At 39.3% G+C, this 13,775-nt stretch overlaps 1 protein-coding gene across 1 annotated transcript in view; it reads left to right on the top strand.

Annotated features, from left to right (window-relative positions):
* The window catches only part of LOC121734172 (A disintegrin and metalloproteinase with thrombospondin motifs 7), a 109,443-nt gene that overhangs the window by 65,241 nt on the left and 30,427 nt on the right, over positions 1-13,775 (top strand). The window contains exons 5-7 of the mRNA XM_042124624.1: positions 7,508-8,116; positions 8,383-8,544; positions 8,916-9,166. Of these exons, the coding sequence (XP_041980558.1) occupies positions 7,508-8,116; positions 8,383-8,544; positions 8,916-9,166 (1,022 nt within the window). The remainder of the gene's footprint in view (positions 1-7,507; positions 8,117-8,382; positions 8,545-8,915; positions 9,167-13,775) is intronic.

Genomic DNA, 13,775 nt, shown 5'->3' with positions numbered 1-13,775 from the left:
CCATAAAAGAGGCCCTTCGGTACCACCGAGTGCCGGGATACCTTTGCAGACTCGTGGGCGACTATCTGTCGGAGCGCTCGGTGCAGTACCCTACTGAAAAGGGATGGGAAGAGCAGGAGGTGGACTGCGGCGTCCCGCAGGGTTCGGCTCTCGGCCCGAAACTGTGGGACATGGGTTATGACCACGTGCTTCGCGGTGCCAACTTACCCGGCGTGGAGTTGATCGCGTACGCGGACGACACCGCGGCGGTCTGCCGCGCCAAAACACACCGCGAAGCCGTAATACTTGCGACGGCAGCTGTTGCACAAGTTGTGCGCAGAATACAGGCGCTAGGCTTGACGGTGGCGCTTAACAAATCTGAGGCCATCATCTTTCATGGGCCCAGAAACGCGCCGCCGCCCGGTTTGGCGGTGATAGTCGGTGGAACATCCATCCCAGTATCGTCAACTCTGACATACTTAGGGCTGGTACTCGATAGTCGGTGGTCCTTTAAGGAGCACTTCCGCCGGCTATCCGAGAAGGTAGCGAAGGCAGCAGGAGCTCTAGCATCGCTGCTCCCCAACCTAGGGGGCCCGAGCCTGAGCTGTCGGCGCCTGTACATGGGCGTTGTACGCTCCATGGCCATGTACGGTGCGCCGATCTGGGCCGAAAATTTGTCAGCCAAAAACAGGCTCATCCTTGGTCGGCTACAAAGAACAATGGCAACGCGAGCAGTGCGCGGGTATCGCACCATCTCCCGGGATGCTGCGTGCCTGCTCGCCGGAAGCGTCCCATGGGACCTGGACGCAAGAGCCCTCGCCGATGTATACTGGCGTAGCGCAGAAGTCCGCGCGGGGGGCAGCAATCCCCTTCCGGACGCCGTACGTCGGTGGAGGGACGAAGCCAGAGACAGGGCCCTGGAGTTGTGGGAGGAGCGTCTCTTGGAGCCGCGTGTAAGCGTAGACCTCATAGGGGCTATTCGCCCAGTATTCAGAGAGTGGGTGGACCGAAAGAAAGGCGCCCTCTCGTTCCGCCTCACACAGGTGCTGACCGGGCACGGCTGCTTCGGTCGGTACCTGTGCGAGATCGTCGGAAGGGAGGAGACGACGCGGTGCCACCACTGTGACGACGAAAGGGACACGGCCGCGCACACCTTAACGGCTTGTCCCTCTTGGACACGACAACGTACGGCATTAACGGCCGCCATCGGACCGGACTTATCACTGCCAGCGTTGGTAAGTGCCATGCTGAGCAGTGAGCAAAACTGGAGGGACGTGGAGAAGTTCGCCGAAGAGGTGATCTCCAACAAAGAAGAGGCAGAGCGCGATAGAGAAAGGCGGGCGCTGGACCCTCTTCGACGAAGACGACCAAGGCGACGTGTCATCCGGAATGATAACTTGCCGCCGTAAATGGGGAGCTCAGGGTGGCGGTATGGGGATGCCGTCACTCATTGCACCGAGTCCCCGAGAGGGTCGCGATGCGCAGTGTACTCTTCGCGCATCGCGACGACAGAGAGAGTCGCCTATGCAAGCCCCGAAAGGGCTCTGTTTGGTGACAGAAGCATAGCGACAGTGCTTCAAAGAGGACGGGCCCGCCATTGATACGCGGGCGGTCGATTGTCGAGCCACGGAGTAGAGCTCACGCGTTCTCGCGACTCGGCAACGGGAAGACGAAGAGTACCGACGGGTTTTAGTGGGTAGGGCTGCGGTCACTTACCATCCTTACGGCCGCAGCGAGCCCCACATACTCGTGGGGGAGTCCCCAATTCCCCCGGGATGCGTCAATGCATTTCCCGTCGGAAAAAAAAAAAAAAAAAAAAAAAAAAAAAAAAAAAAAAAAAAAAAAAAAAGGCATGTCGGTAAATAAATTTCAAATTATCATTATCATTATATCAATAGCAATAAAACAGACATAAAATTCTATTTACGACCAAATAATAAAAATGTACATTATTTTACATTTAGGATTTGAATGTCAGGATCAGGTGATCAAGTTTTCATTCATGTTTTGATTACAATTCTGAATTCTGGTTCTGCAGAAAGTTATAGAAATATTGGACCTTATCAGTGACGAAGACAGTCTTCTTAAAGTAGCATTCGCAGTTTGTATAAATCAATTGTAAAATGAACTAACGACAAAACAAAACATTAAAGAGTATTTACTCGAGTTAGGTTCGATAACTCTGGCAGCTAAGGGCCGGCCCGGGACACAAAAATACGATACGACGTCGTACCACGACGCGGCGACGTCGCATCGTGAAACGACGCCGCGTCGTGGTACGACACGACGTCGTATCGTGTTTTTGTGTCCCGAGCCCCGGCTCTAAGCCAAATATTAATGTATGAGATTTTATTTAAGCCATGGCTCGTTAATTGACTCTTGCAGTGCCATATTATGTAATATTATGTCAAATGAAAATCCCCCCGCATTCTTTTGCAATGAATGAATGCAATTTGACTAAGGGCGGATTCGACCAAACTGGAGTAAAATTTTACTCGAGTATAACTGTCTCCTAATCTAAGACTAAGCTGGTTTTGCGTTTTTCTAACTTCTAATCCAAGAATAAGGTAATTACACGGGAGTAAATATTTACACGGGCTATTTTGGTGGAGTAAATATTAAATTGAGAATAGTTGCACAACAGGGTGTCAACTGTCACGGTCGGTGTCATTGTGAACTATAATTGACATTTTAGTCATACTCTTTGAGTAACTTGGTAAAATGCAAACGATAATATCCTAGAGTAAATTAAAGGAGTAAAATTATTCTCATGATAGTTATACTCGTGTAACTTCAAGTTTGGTCGAATCGGGCCTAAGTATAAGTACCCACCCGCTTGTGTTGCCGGCGCGGGGCGCCTAATCAAAGCCTTCACGCGAACTGCAATTACTATGGTTTAATTTAATATCTGCAGAACGGATGCGTGTAATTGCCGCTTAACGAGTAAGGTCACGTGATAACCGGTTTGAGGTTGTGTCCATCCGAGTGATGTATTGGTGTAAAGTTAATTAATGAGTGGGCGGAGCGGAACTTGCGATAGGGCTGCCAAAGCACAACCATCTTTCTCCGACTCTTGAGTATTTTTGCTCTAGAAACGTCTAATTTTTGTCAGCCCTCACCAGTAGCAATAAAATGGAACAAATAAATCTCTAAAACACGCGAACACGAAAATATTATGCTAAGTAATGCAAAACGTGCTTGAATTTAATTTTTTCAAGCTAATAATGTTGAAAAAACTAGATAAACATCCGCATTGTTCCTTTGTTACAATGACATAATAATAATTATTTGCCACCCATGGCGTTTATACCGCAAAGTTATATGCATAATGCATAATATGTATGTATAAGTGTGCCTTAAATTAAAGTATGTGACTATTTTATGACAATAAAAGTGAGAGCGTTTTTGCTGAGTGGCTGTCTCAGAAAATAAATACGTCTTCTAGGTCACAGTCAAGCTCTACCCGATTCAGAATATCAAACAGGGTCCTTAGACAACTTAGACAACGGTGCTTTCCCCACACTTATGAGAAAGAAAATAAATCATACATAGATTTAACATAACGCGTCTTTTTAACCGACTTCCTGTCAAATCCCATTCAACTTTGATTTCCCACCGACGAAATTATCGAATGCAAGTTGATTAAGTACCCAGAAAACATAAACAAGAATCGCCATATCGCATAAACACTGCATTCTGCAGTAAATATTTATAACAGTCCATCAACAGTTGAAACTTCAGGGCTTCAAAGAAATTAACACATTCATGATACTGTCGGTTATTAAGAACATTCCTCTTTCATCTTTGCTAAACAGTAAAATGCAAAATTGCGACTGAGTTACAGGGTCCACTGATACTTATTAGTACTAATAACATGTCAAAATTAGGCCGTGACTAAGCCACTGGACTAGACAATTTATTCTATGTACACGATTTAACAGTGATTCTCCTTTGCTAATATTTAACAACCAACTTTAAGGCTGGCCGCATACACACATCTTACGTATTCGTTTTCCTAATGTGGACGAACGGATTCCGCACGTGTGTTTCGAATGCGAGGTGGCGCGTTCGGTCGTGAAGAAAAACGTCGAACGTTTGCGCGGAGTTACAAATCGCACAATAGGACAACGAATACAGAAAACGTGTGTACGGCCGGGGCCAGGCCTAAGGCTCCCTAAGTCTTGATAAGAGTTTTGGATAATATTTCATTTGCTGCTGGGAGCCAGACCTAACACACGAACCGCCGTCTCATGGACTCGTGTTTTAAAAAAGTGGAAAAGGCATTTTCCGACATTTTCCTACGTGACACCAGGTGGAGCTCTATAGCAATCGGGTTGTGTCAATTGTGTCAAACAGCTGTCATTAAAACCCTCGTTAATCTACAACGCTCCAGACAGTGTCATCGCTGGGAGTGCAAAAAACGGAATCAGCTCGATCAGCCTTCACCCACGCAAGGCCGGCGGCGCGGAGGCTGCGCGGTCGCTCAACTCCGTCCGCTGATCTCTGATAGTAGACGTCATGACATTACATCACTTATTGTATAACCTAGTATATGCCTAGTATACAAAGCACGAAACGAGCTACAGAACTTATGGTCCGGGTTCCCTAGAACAATTTTTTTATTACTATCAAGCTAATTTTTTGTAAGTAGCTTCATTTTGATAACACGAACAACAATTTTATTTGCGAAAAATCTCTTAAGTGGTAGCTAACAGAGATAGAAAGGATTTCTTACTTTGATTCGATGGTCCTAAGATATGGATTGTTCTATTTGTAGGACAATGTTACTCTTAAATTATATAACCATAACCTATCAATATACAAAAAATCAGCTAGTTAGAGTTCCGTTATAGGGTTCTGTAATGAACAAAATTTGGTTGACTATGGAACCCCTAAAACAGAATCCTAACCAGCTCATTTTTTATATATTGAAGGTTAATAGTTATATTATTTAGAAGTAACATTGTCCTACAAATAGAACAATTCATATCTTAGGACCATTAAATCCTTTTTATCTCTGTCAGCTACCATTTACTTTCGACATTTTTCGCAAATAAAATTGTTGTTCGTCTTATCAAAATGAAGCTATTCACAAAAATTGCTTGATAGTAATAAAAAAAATTGTTCTAGGGAACCCGCACTAATAATATTAGACACCTTAATAATTTTTTTGTGTCGTTTAGAATCTATAATTTTAATGATATGACCCTATCGTAGACTATGCATCCAAATACATCGACTTAGGTAAAGTCAGTTTCTTTTAAGTTTACACTAGTAAGTAAAGTAAGTGCCAAGTTTTGTTCATGTCGAAATTTTAAGTAGTCAAAAGTTCCAAATTATGTATTTTGGACTACAATTAATAATTAAAAGACTTAGGCTGGTTGCACCAACTTACTTTAACTATAACTTTAATTTTAACCATAACAAAATGTCAAATGAACTGTCAAATCCCTAGTATAAGTCCATAATGGACGCCATATTTGACGATAACCTTAACCTTAACTATAACTACGCCTCTGGTGCACCTTGCAACCCACTCTTACAGTTTAGATTTCGGGTCTTCTATCAGGTTCAGTAATTAATTATTATCATGGTTAATTTGGTGATTCTACTACATCAATTAAATGAGAAAGACACTATACGAACTTTGCATGCTATGTCAATTAATAACGATAAGATCATAAATGGATAGCGCTTGTCCTGTTCGTACATTTAAATATTTTAAATTCTGCGCACTACCATCGTCCACATGTTTGCTATGACACGTGGATGTAGAATCTACATAATATATCGACGTGAACGACTTGAATATGTTATATATGCCACTCCAAAGGCAATTAAGTATATCGCATAATACATATTATCAAGGTCACACTTTGGAACAAAATTCCTTAAGAATTTTAGTTTCTGTTCAAGACGGTTAAGGATTATTTTACTAAAAAGTCCATGAAGATTCAAAATTATTGTACAAAACAAATCTAAATATTATACTAAAGTCGATGTGTCTATCTTTTTTACAATTACTTAGCACTTACGTATTATTAACCCTCGACAAAAAGAGGGGTGTTATAAGTTTGACGTGTCGGTCTGTATGTCTGTCTGTCTGTCTGTCTGTTTGTGTATCTGTCCGTGGCATCGTAGCGTCCAAATGGGTGGACCGATTTTGATCTATTTGTTTTTGTTTGAAAGCTGACATGATCGAGAGTGTTCTTAGCTATAATTCATCATTATGAACCTGCTCAGTGCTGAAAAATCTGGGTTTATCTGGTAAATAACCAGTAAGACGTGGATAAACAGTTAAGAGTCCGTATACGAAATTTTGCCGAAATTTTGAATTAAACGACAGAAATAATCTATATAGATAAAATTCTATCCAATTCGAGAAAAAAAAACTAATTGTGCCAAAAAACACGATTCAAAACAACCTAAATCTCACATATATTACTTGCCGCAAGGCAAATGTGAAATTTAGGTTGTTTTGAATAGTGTTTTTTGGCACAATTTGCTTTTCTTTTTTTTTTTCTTTTTTCTCGAATTGGATAGAATAATATCCATAGATTATTTCTGTCGTTTTCTTTTTATGAATTACAGCTCTAAGTTGCCGAAATTAACAGCAATTCTTTCCCCATTTTCTCTAAAATTTTGCCGCAGTTACATATTACAGTTACATTTTTTTTTTTTACTCAACTATTTCATATTAAAGTGGTAAAAAGTAATTCCAACATTGTATAGACGACTTTCTCAACAGTATGTACATTGTATTTTTTTCATACCGTTAACCTTTTACAGCAAAAATCACAAAACTGTCGAGGGTTTGAGTTGGTTTATTTAAAAATACTTAAAAAAAACAAAAATCCAGCTCCAACATTAGATTATAATTGAAATGATCTTACATATTGTGCATTAAAACTTATAGAAATACTGTATTTTAACTGTTAAATCACGTCTGTTAATCAGCGAAATCGGCAAAATTTCGTATACGGACTCTTAATTTAATTTTTAGTACATCGATTTGATGCACTAAATAATTTTAGTGTATCAAATCGATGTACTTACTTCGCGATCCAAAACAAGTAATGTTAACTCAATGATGATAGTGCCTTATATCGTTGCGAGTTTTAATGAGGTAGATTTAATTCATTAGATAAACGTAGCATGTTTTCCATCCGTCCCTTATCAAATATGAATCATTCAGTGATCATGCGCGGGCTAGCATGTAATAGTTTCTATTAACTTTTACACCGATCTCGTCGGCTTCTTTATCCGCCGATCTGCGCAGTTTCTTGACCCACTGCTGGACTGGTTCACGTGACGATGCGTAGAAACTACGACTGTCATCTCAAGCAGCCCTTCAACTGTGATTAAGATATTTTGCAATTTCTAATTCCATTTAAAAGTATTCGATTGCGATTTCTGCGTACTTATTACGAAATAACTCGCCGCGCGCCGTCGAGTATACTTCACATCATCTCCTGATTGATTTCTGTACATAATGTAACCCATAAATTGATTGAAATGTTTGTTCCAGGCGGGTCTTTTACTTACGGAAAACGGAGAGTACTACATAGAACCCTCGACTCAGGAGTCCACCGATAAGACTTCGGGACGACCGCACGTCGTATTCCGAAGATCGGCCGTCGACAAAGTTGACGCATTCCATAGACGAAAGAGAGAAATTAACAGATCGAATACGTACAACCCCGCAAATAGAAATAGCAATAGAGAGCGCAATAGTAGCAGAAATACTAATAGAAACACAGATTATCGAAGAAGGCAGATGGAAGCTTACCACAGACGAAGACAAGCTTTCCTAGAGGAGCGCCACAGAAGAATGGAAGCAATGAGAAAGGACCCCGCTGCGTACAGACGACAAACGAAAAACCAAACGCGACTGAGAATGGAGCAGAGGAGAATGCAAGCCGCGAGAGGCAGACCAGCGAACAGCAACTCGTATGAAAGAAGACAACGACTGAACAGACCACAAAATAGAGGCAGAAATCATCAAGCATTACAGAGAGAGGAGTCGAAACGACGGAGACATAAGCGCTCCAAGAACTGTGCAACAAAACAACCCCCGTACCAGTGGAAGGAGAAGAATTCGGGAAGCTTCGAAACAGAAGAATCGAGCCGTTACAAGGTATAGTTTTTATCATAGTCCTATGTAATTGTTTTTGTTACTTTACATAGAAGATAGTAAAAAGAATGTGTGCGTGAAGATATTTTATAGAATCAAAAGTGATGTACTATCTAAATAAAAGAATTAATATGTTTGTTCCACCGTAATGCCCAAAGCACTGCTGATAGGTACTACTTTACTGTCAAGGTTTTGATGACGACCCAAACACGTAATACAGACAAAGACTATATCTTACTAATAGTTTTCAACTCTATTTTCATCTTTAGAACAACTACCGAAGCAACAGATGGAACACCAACACTCGTCGTAACACGCGGTCGGTGAGCAAACCTCGCCATGTCGAAGTGCTGCTCGTCGCAGACAAGTCCATGACTGACTTCCATACGCCACACAAACTGGAGACATACTTGCTGACCATCATGAACATGGTAAGTTTTATCACAATGCAAAATGGACTAACTTATGATATTTTCTTGAATTTACACCAAGATAATATGGATACAAAAACGTTTTCAATAACTGATTTATAACAATACATATTACTATATTTTATAACAAAGTTTATATCTCGTTTTCTGTAAATAAACTCATTTTGCGGTAGGATATTTTATAAACATTCGAATATCTAATCTATATTTTACACTTTCTCGCGTGTAAAACAATGGGAGCGATATAACAAAGTCACATATTTACGCCGGACGTAAAATATTATGTCTGTCCGCTTATTTATAGGCCTTCCCACGCCTTTTAAATTTATTTTCACCGTCTAGACTCACGCGTGATGATCTATTTCTCTCAGGTTTCCAAGCTGTACAATGACCCTTCGATCGGGAACTATATAAAAGTGGTGGTTGTGAAGATTATCCTGGTGGAGGAGATGTCCACGGCTCTGGAGTTGAACGTGACGAGTAACGCTGACGAGACCCTGGCCTCGTTCTGCCGCTGGCAGCTGCAGCTGAACCCCAACAACGACGAGGATCCTCATCATCACGACGTCGCTATTCTCGTCACCAGGCAGGACATCTGCAGCATGCACGACACACCTTGTAGGTGAGTAACCGTCCTTTATATCTAATAGCTTCAAATATTTTCGTAAGCATTTCGTTCCTCATTATATCGCATAATTGTAGTACAGGAGGCTAACGTGAAACTTTTAATGACTCGCATATTGTTAACATCTTTTATCTTTCCTCTAAGCGATTTATTTACTCAATTATCATATAAACTAAACAAAGTACGAGCAAATTAAATAAGTTCCCTATCCTTTATTTACTTATTTTGTCTATCGCCAAATTGTCGTACAGGAAGCTAATATGGAACATACGTTAACAGGCTACTTAACAGGGATACTTTATCAATGTTTTCACTTTCGTTCTCTAAAGAAAGGAAAAACTGAGAATACTTTATTAAAATATTACGTAAATACAAATTGAATTGATAGATTAATCGCTAGCGTAAATCAAACCGTAAACATTTTTTGTATACAACGCGCTCCTAAAATAATGTTGTAAGTGGAAATCATTTCGTTTAAAGTAAATATAATATTTATTTATATCAAGATGCATCTTACGGCCACATCAGTCAGTCCATCTATCACGCTAGCGGAAGTGTTTTATCTCGGATCGGCCCGGCTGGGTGGGCAGACTTATCCTCTGTTACCAACACACGTCGGACAACTCCAAACAAACTAGTACATTTAGTTTTATTACTAAGTTTTTTTACTCATAAAATTGCGAGAAGCATCCAACCGCTGAAAATATATTTAACTAGATGATTCCGTTGCGATAAAATTCGTTTATCTCGCGGGAACCGTACATTTTTCCGGGATAAAAAGTATTCTATGTCATTTCTCGGGACTCAAAGTATATCCATACCAAATTTCAGCAAAATCGGTTTAGCGGTTTGGGCGTGAAAAGGTAACAGACAAATAGACAGACAGATAGACACATTTGTAATATTAGTAAGGAAGTATGGATTAAAAATCCTTTTTTCTGCACAAAAGCTTCTTAATATTATATATTTAACCGTGACCGATGATTTGACCTTAATGATGATCAATAAAAAATTAATTCAATTTAATACACCCCAAAATACACCCGAAAAGGCTAAGCGTATAATTTAAAATCACTTAATTTAATTAAAAACGACAACTGCGAATTTCGTATCACCCTAATTATATTCCGATGATATAATCGAAGTGATCATGAGCCGCCAAATTGTGCTGGCATTTAGAAACAAATATGGTAGAATACAATTACATTCGTCATTCCTAATTATGATTGATTATGCTTTATATCACTACGGATTTTTTCAATCAGTTCCTGTACTACATATATTGATTGAAACGTTGCTAATATTTTTTTAAGTTTGGATTTTGATAACATAATTAATCTAATAAATTATGTAGCAAATAACATGAAGATAAAAAAGCTTTGAATTGATATTACCAGGAAAATAATAATTTTAATTGATTTTTAGGGTTCCGTACCCAAAGGGTAAAAACGGGACCCTATTATATATTACGGGCTGCATCTCAAGAACCGCTATAGGTAGAGTGCTGCAATTTTCACATATTGTGTGTTTTTAATACCGCTAAAACAACAAAAGACATACTAGAATAAAAAAAAATATTTAAGAGGGGCTCCCATACAAAAAACACAATTTTTGACCTATTTTCGTTCCAAAACGGTACGGAACCCTTCGTGCGCGAGTCCGACTCGCACTTGGCCGATTATTTGATTACAAAATACCGTAGATAAATAAATATTGCAAGATGGCTACTTTTAAAAAGTTACATATTTTTAATTGTGCTGAATATTTAAATAGGTAGTCGATTAGATTGCAAATCGATTGTGTTTCTTTTTAAAGCTCTCTTATAAAATCAGTAAACGTATGTTACTCACGAGAAGTCATGAATAAACGCGAAAAAAGCTCGTCGAATAAATGTAGGCCAATATTCTATCCAAACATTGTAATTATATCGAAATAGCTCGCTAATCTCGATTGCGATTTTTTCGTAAAAGCTCTAGAGACAAGGTCAGGGCATCTGCTCACTACCGGCCGTCGGTGAGTAACTCGCTTGGAAATAGAACACCTTCGTTACACCTGCAGGCAGCTGGGGCCGATTCTTATAAATCCAATGTCACTTCGAACACTGGCTGTCTCACGCGTCAGACAACATGCGCGGTCAACGTTCGAGACATGAGCATCCTGGCCGCAAAGTTGATGAGCTATGCTGTACTCGGCGAAACATGGCGGTAGCAGTCATTGACTCCCTGTCAAAAACTTGTCATTTTCTATATAAACCGCGATTGACAATGAAATGTCAGATGTTGTCAATCGCGGCTTTGTACCTATAGAAAATGACAAGTTTCTTGACAGAGAGTTAATGACCGCTACCGCCATGTTTAGCCGAGTACAGTATAAGAGCTAGCTGCAAAGATGTTTTGATAGACTAGGGCCTAGGCACTGGCCGTCTAGGTGCTGCCCGCATGATAGTCCAGGCGCTGACCGCAAAGCTGGTGCTGTAGTGTATGCGCTGTCTGTAAACTGCAAGCTGGCTATACATTTTTTTTACTATCTTGTCTTGTCTATGTCAGCAGCAGTAATCTTTACTGACAATTTCGCATTTAATAACATAAGGGTGGGTTGCACCAGAGGCGTAGTTATAGTTAACGTAAGTTATATAGTTAAAGTAAGTTAGTGCAACCCACCCTTAAAAAACTCCCTTTTCAAGCCATCTTAAGTATCTGTCTCTGAAATTAAAGTAATCTTCTTTACTCGGGTTGTTATAAGCAATTACTGGCCATTACCCATGAGATTCCACTATAATAACAAACCGAGTGATCCGTTTGACAAACACGGCCTAATGGTGATAAATGGTACCGGTTTACTTATAATAACTTAGTCGTAATAATATTTACCATTAAAGTAGAAAATCTTAGGCGCAATTTACTAAAACAAGATTAAAATTAATTTTAATGCCATGGCATTAAATGCCTCATAAACAGTTATATAAGAGAGACCAAAATATGAGCGAAAATCATAGTAAACGGCACTTCATCTTTTGTAGTCATTCTTATATTTTAACACCTCAGATTATTATTGTTTCAAAATACTACGAATGCCAATACTATACTATACTTTTTGAACTCTTAGAATGCCAATATTTTGATGTTTTACCTTATCTTATACTAGTGGGTATAAAAACTATGAGACCAATACAAAAACTACAAGGCTTCATAGTGTTGTGGAGGACCTATTCATTTATGTGATAATAAAGACGAATGGTTTTATAATTGCACGTGAACATCATTTACATTTAAAATTCGTTTAACACCGCGTTGATAAAGTTTGTCAAGTCATATTAATCATAATTGAAATAGATTGTTACCATACCGTCTATAAAACAAAACGCAAAAACGATAGCTAAAAAAATGATCGATGAATGTATAATGGATTTTAATTGTATACAGATTGTATAATCCACGCCTACAAACCCAAACAAATGAGCAAGCGAGCTAATTCTAGCCTCCATTATACAATTATTTACATTGGGTTACCAATACGTACCGCGCGCGCTAGTACTGGTATTTTTACAGTATCCGATACGATATGGCTGGCGGCAGCTTGTACGATATTATGGGCTGGTAAAATTAAGGACGGGGGATGTAAATGCACGATGAAATATATGTACATAAGGGATGAAGCTTACAAAACCAGCGTACTTTTGCCAATAATAAAAATGGAACCTTAAGTACCAAACTTTTTTTTTCACAACGATATAATAATAATCATACACGCCCATCTAATTGACAATGATATGGGTCATCAGTTCCGAATTCCGACATTATTTCACAAGTTTCGTCCATGTCAGTTGCTACTACGATATCGCATCGGACAGTGTGAAAACACTAACAATTAGATAGCTGATAGGATACAGATGGATCATTATGCAACAGAAAAAGCTTTCGTAAAACAAACAGTCTGCTAAGTCTTATTCAATAGCCAAATATTATGACTGGTTAGGAAACTAACCGCGATGAACTGCAGTAACCTCAATAAAGGTTCACCAGACCATGTCTCCGCAATTTCGCTATAGCTGTAGCTTTAATGACATTTTTAGCACAAAAAGTCATGCCATAAAAACTGACTTCGTTAATGATCTTCCTTATCTTCCTTAATTTAAATTCCTCATTACAAGGTACTTATTTGTCTATGATGCAAGCATTTAATATTTTTTTACTACAATAATAATATTACTACAAATTATTATTAGTATTAATTATTCGTGGTAATATTATAAAGCAACTCGTTCCTACTGAAAAAGACTACAAAGAACCAAACCCATTTCCCACAGATTTATTATGCATAGCATTTACAGCCACAGGCAAATCGTACGCCCAAGTCGCAGAGGTGTGGCGATGAAAAATTATGATAAATAGAAGCGTGTTGCAAATGTACTAGCACTGATATATTGTCTACTTTCCGACCCTCTGACCGTAAGTATTTGTAATGACTACAATATCTTACTACTTACTATAGTTTGTGCGTTCTAAGATGATATGGGTGACAGTTTTCATGTTCCTTGCTACGGGTTTTTTTAACAAGAAAACAAAAAAAATCAAAATGTAATAAATTATATTCCATCTACAAAAAC

Source organism: Aricia agestis, chromosome 15, assembly GCF_905147365.1.
Source record: "Aricia agestis chromosome 15, ilAriAges1.1, whole genome shotgun sequence".
Taxonomy (NCBI): Eukaryota; Metazoa; Arthropoda; class Insecta; order Lepidoptera; family Lycaenidae; genus Aricia; species Aricia agestis.
Note: the sequence above shows the minus strand (reverse complement) of the source record. Positions and strands in the feature narration are given on the sequence as shown.